The sequence below is a fragment of the Rhagoletis pomonella genome, unplaced genomic scaffold, assembly GCF_013731165.1.
Source record: "Rhagoletis pomonella isolate Grant_MI unplaced genomic scaffold, Rhpom_1.0 Rhpom_scaffold_00001, whole genome shotgun sequence".
NCBI lineage: Eukaryota > Metazoa > Arthropoda > Insecta > Diptera > Tephritidae > Rhagoletis > Rhagoletis pomonella.
The window spans coordinates 80,120,889-80,125,916 of NW_023458555.1; the positions used below are offsets into that span (position 1 = coordinate 80,120,889).

Sequence of the window (5,028 nt, forward strand, 5' to 3'; positions counted from 1 at the left end):
TACTTAATAATCTGATTTATATGCCTTTTCCAAGGTTTACTTACATTACATACTTTTACCAGATATGTTTGCTTACCAAGTCGTTTAATTATTGAACCTTTAGACCATGAAACCTTACCCGGAACCGAATAATTTTTTGTTACAACCATTTCTCCCATTTTGAGTTCGGTATTTCTTGCGCCGGAGTAAACTTTCTTTTGGTCGGCCTGACTTTTTAACACTTTCTTTTTTACACAGGCTTTAGATGTCCCTTCTACTTGTCGTTTAGGATTTATGAGATCCAACCGCGTTTTCAGCTGTCTACCAAACATAAGCTGAGCAGGAGAGACACCTGTGCTTGTATGCTTCGTATTTCGATAGTCGAGCAGGAATCTTAAAACAATATTCCGAAACTGTGAAACCTCCGATGTGTACAAACTCTTCTTTAAAGCGTTTTTCATTGTCTTTACTAAATTCTCTGCTTGTCCGTTTGTAGCGGGATGACCCACTGGGCTTGTGATATGAGTGATTGAATTTCGGTCAACAAAGTTTTTGAATTCTTTCGACATAAACGCGGTACCATTATCTGAAACGATTTCTTGCGGTAACCCGAATCTAGCAAACAGCTCTTTCAATGCAAAAATCGTTGCACTACTTGTTGTATTATTTCCCATGTCCAAACACTCAGCCCACTTACTGCAACTGTCAACTACTACCAAACACCACCGTTTACAAAAGGGTCCAAAAAAATCAATGTGTATGCGATACCATGGCTGCTTTGGCCATTTCCACGACATAAGTTCTTTCTTTCTTGGATTATTGCGGTTCATTAAACAGGGTTCACAAGCGCTCACCAGCTTTACCAAATCTTTACTTTGATTTGGCCACCAGCAGCTTTCCCTCGCCATGGATTTTATTTTACAAATTCCCATGTGCGTCTCATGCAGAAAATTAGCTACCCTGACTCTGAGTGTTTACGTACAAAAAATGGTTTTAACAAGGAATCCGTAATTTTATCTGGCCACTTCGTTTGGATGAACTGACTCACTTTCTTCAACGACTCATCTCCTAAAGATTCCTTCCTGATCAGTTCTGCGTTTACTGGAGAAGAGTTGACTTCCTTACAAAAATTCAGACCTACTTTATCAATGAGATCACCAGATTCTTTTATTATACTTGAAGGGTTTCTAGAAAAATAATCCGCTACATTTTCATTCGATCTGATGTGCTTGATCTCAAAATCGTATCCTGACAAGGTTATCGCAATGCGTTGTAAACGATTAGCTGCATAAACTGGAATCCCCTTCTTTGGGTTAAAAATGTAATGCAATGGCTTATTATCCGTTACAAGCTTAAAATGCCTACCGTACAAATAATTATGAAATTTCTTAACCCCAAACAAAATTGCTATGGCTTCCCTATCTAATTGTGAGTAGCGCATTTCCGCAGCGGACAATTTCCGTGAAGCGAATTCAATGGGTACCTCATACCCCTCTGCAGTTACCTGCGACAAAATTGCACCAACTCCTACTGGACTTGCATCGACGGTTAACTTCGTTTCGTAACCTGGGTTGAAATGCGCTAGACATTTATCTGCTTTCAATGCTGCTTTTAAGCGGTCAACTGATTTTTTACATTCCTCTGTAAAGCTAAATGTTTCATCCGCCTTCAGCAATTTATACAAGGGCGCACACATTGTTGTGATATTAGGAATGAACTTCCTGTAAAAGTTCACAACACCCAAAAAAGCCTGCAACTCTTTGACATTGTTTGGATACTGTATCTTATCGATTTCTTTTACCTTGTCCGGATTCGTATGCAAGCCGTGTGTGTCGATTACATGCCCAAGGTATGTTATTTCCTTGGCAAAAAATTCACACTTGTTCAATGCTAACTTGAAACCCGACTTTTCTAACACGTACTGCAAGTTTTCAACTCGTTCAATATGAGTTTTCCTATTTGGAGCTGTAATTAGAATATCATCCAAAAACACTACCGTTCCCTGTAAATTCATTAGTAAACTCTCCATTATCTTTTGGAATATAGCTGGTGCCGAAGCTAACCCGTAAATCAACCTAGTGTATTGGAATAAGCCTTTTGGAGTAGAGATCGTTGTAAGCTTTTTTGATACCTCGTCTAAAGGGATTTGTTGATAAGCCATTGTTAAATCAAGCTTGGTGAATTCCTCACCGCCGTGAAGTTTTGCAAAAATATCCTCTATACGAGGCAAGGGATACTTATCTACCATCAACTGTGGGTTTAGCGTAACTTTAAAATCGCCACAAATTCTAACGTCGCCAGTTTTCTTCAAAACCGGCACTATTGGAGTACCCCACTCCGCATACGAAACTGGCTCTAAAACTCCTAGATCTATCAATTTGTTAACTTCATTTTCTACCTTGCTCTTAATTGCGAGAGGAACGACTCGTGGCTTAAAAAATTTCGGCGTATAATTTTCTTTAAGTTTCAATGTTGCCTTGCCTTTATTAAAACAGCCTAAGCTGCCGTCAAATAGATTACGAAATTTATTAAATATTTGCTCCCTAGCACCAACATCGACCTTGGTATAGTTCAACTCTGCAATATTCAACTTAGATGTTCGTACAAAATTTTTACCCAGCAAAGGCGGGCCCCCGTTCTCTATGACCACGAATGTTACCAAGTGACTACAACCATTATACGCAACCATCATATCACAAACACCAACGGGATTAATTGCTAAGCCATTATATGTTCTCAAAACAATATTACACGGTTTTAGACTGCGTAATGAAAAGTAAGTTTTAAATTTAGCGCAAGATAGTACGCTGTACTCTGATCCCGTATCCAATTCCAGGTCTAAAGGTGCATTGTCTACATGTACTCTAACCTTAACAGGGCCATCTGAAACACTTCTCATCGAGAATAAAGGTACATCAGAATTATCGACATAGTTAAATTTTTCATTCTTTTTCTCACTAGGGCACATGTTCTTTAAATGACCTTTGTTATTACATTTATGACACTTATAATTCCTAAATTTGCAATCACGACTTAAATGGTTTGCATACCCACATACTGCACACGTCTGCTTCTGTTGCTTTTGTTGTTTTTGCTTAGCCGCCCCCACTAGTTTGTTGCTTTTGTTGCCTTTTATGTAATTTAAGCTATCCTCTGTCTCACGTTTCACCTCGGTCTCACGTTTCACCTCGGTCGTTGCATTTTGCTTCCGAATGTATTCCGCTGCATTAGCAATTTCCACCACACGTTGCATAGTGCAGCTCGTAATATCTTCGAGAAAAATCTTGTCCCTTGCTGGCCCTCTTTCAAGGCCCATGACAAATTTGTCGCGCATAGCTGTGTCCAAGAAATTCCCGAATTTGCAATGAATTGCTAAAGCTCTTACCCGTACAGCCCACTCATTAACGCTCTCCGTGACTTCTTTGCTGGCACTGTAAAATTTTTGCCGTTCTGCAAAGCCTGTTGATGGAGGCTTAAAATACTCGCTTAGAACTTCTACGCACTTCGCAAACGACGTAGATTCAGCTTCTGGCTTTATCGGGTTGAGTAAATTCTGCAGCAAAATATAAGACGTTTCGGACAGCGCGGTTAACAAAATCGCCTTCTTCCTTACTGCCTCGGAAATCCTATTTCCCGTGAAAAACTGTTGTAATTGTGTAATGAACACTTCCCAGTTATTTTCATTATATTTAAAATGTGGTACGGTGCCAATTATTTGTGCCATTATAATATTTTCCGTCGTCGCCATTGTAATATATTTATTGCTTAAAAATTCAACTTACAATTTTGGCCGCTGAGCACAGAGAAAAGAATATGTAAAACATGTGCATACACAAACGTCAGTGCTTAGCACATGTGGATTGTAAATCAGCTGATTAGCTTTTGTGTATTCTATTATGAGTGTCGGTCAATTGAGATGCCACACTAGAATATGCTTATACATGTTGGTACGTTTTACGTATACAATGTTACACTTTCCCCTCTTTAGTGTTCGTATTACATAGGTACAATTCTTTAATTCCATGTTGTACTTACATTCTTATAAAATAAAATATATGTTTAATTTACATTTTGTTTCTGGTTCTTAAATTGTACTTTTTTGTTTCGGTTTCATTGGCCTTTCTATTTTCATTAGATTTTTCCTGAATGTCTTTGCTACCTAATGCCTCATTTCCCGAGTCTTGGGCCATGTTTTCTTCAATTTCTTGGTCCGATTGTATTACCGGATCTTCAGGTATCGAATTTGACTTTTCAGGAGAAATCTTATGTGTATAGTCGTCTAACAAACTAGAATCATAACTTGGATTTTCATTTTCCTATTACTTAATAATCTGATTTATATGCCTTTTCCAAGGTTTACTTACATTACATACTTTTACCAGATATGTTTGCTTACCAAGTCGTTTAATTATTGAACCTTTAGACCATGAAACCTTACCCGGAACCGAATAATTTTTTGTTACAACCATTTCTCCCATTTTGAGTTCGGTATTTCTTGCGCCGGAGTAAACTTTCTTTTGGTCGGCCTGACTTTTTAACACTTTCTTTTTTACACAGGCTTTAGATGTCCCTTCTACTTGTCGTTTAGGATTTATGAGATCCAACCGCGTTTTCAGCTGTCTACCAAACATAAGCTGAGCAGGAGAGACACCTGTGCTTGTATGCTTCGTATTTCGATAGTCGAGCAGGAATCTTAAAACAATATTCCGAAACTGTGAAACCTCCGATGTGTACAAACTCTTCTTTAAAGCGTTTTTCATTGTCTTTACTAAATTCTCTGCTTGTCCGTTTGTAGCGGGATGACCCACTGGGCTTGTGATATGAGTGATTGAATTTCGGTCAACAAAGTTTTTGAATTCTTTCGACATAAACGCGGTACCATTATCTGAAACGATTTCTTGCGGTAACCCGAATCTAGCAAACAGCTCTTTCAATGCAAAAATCGTTGCACTACTTGTTGTATTATTTCCCATGTCCAAACACTCAGCCCACTTACTGCAACTGTCAACTACTACCAAACACCACCGTTTACAAAAGGGTCCAAAAAAA

At 38.5% G+C, this 5,028-nt stretch overlaps 2 protein-coding genes across 2 annotated transcripts in view; both read right to left on the reverse strand.

Annotated features, from left to right (window-relative positions):
- The window catches only part of LOC118733547 (uncharacterized protein K02A2.6-like), a 6,317-nt gene extending 2,590 nt beyond the window's left edge, over nt 1-3,727 (reverse strand). The window contains exon 1 of the mRNA XM_036462986.1: nt 1,121-3,727. Within this exon, the coding sequence (XP_036318879.1) occupies nt 1,121-3,727 (2,607 nt within the window). The remainder of the gene's footprint in view (nt 1-1,120) is intronic.
- Nucleotides 3,728-4,043: 316 nt separating this feature from the next.
- Nucleotides 4,044-5,028, reverse strand: part of LOC118733554 (piggyBac transposable element-derived protein 3-like) — a 5,453-nt gene continuing 4,468 nt past the window's right edge. Inside the window, exon 5 of the mRNA XM_036462996.1 lies at nt 4,044-4,226. Within this exon, the coding sequence (XP_036318889.1) occupies nt 4,044-4,226 (183 nt within the window). The remainder of the gene's footprint in view (nt 4,227-5,028) is intronic.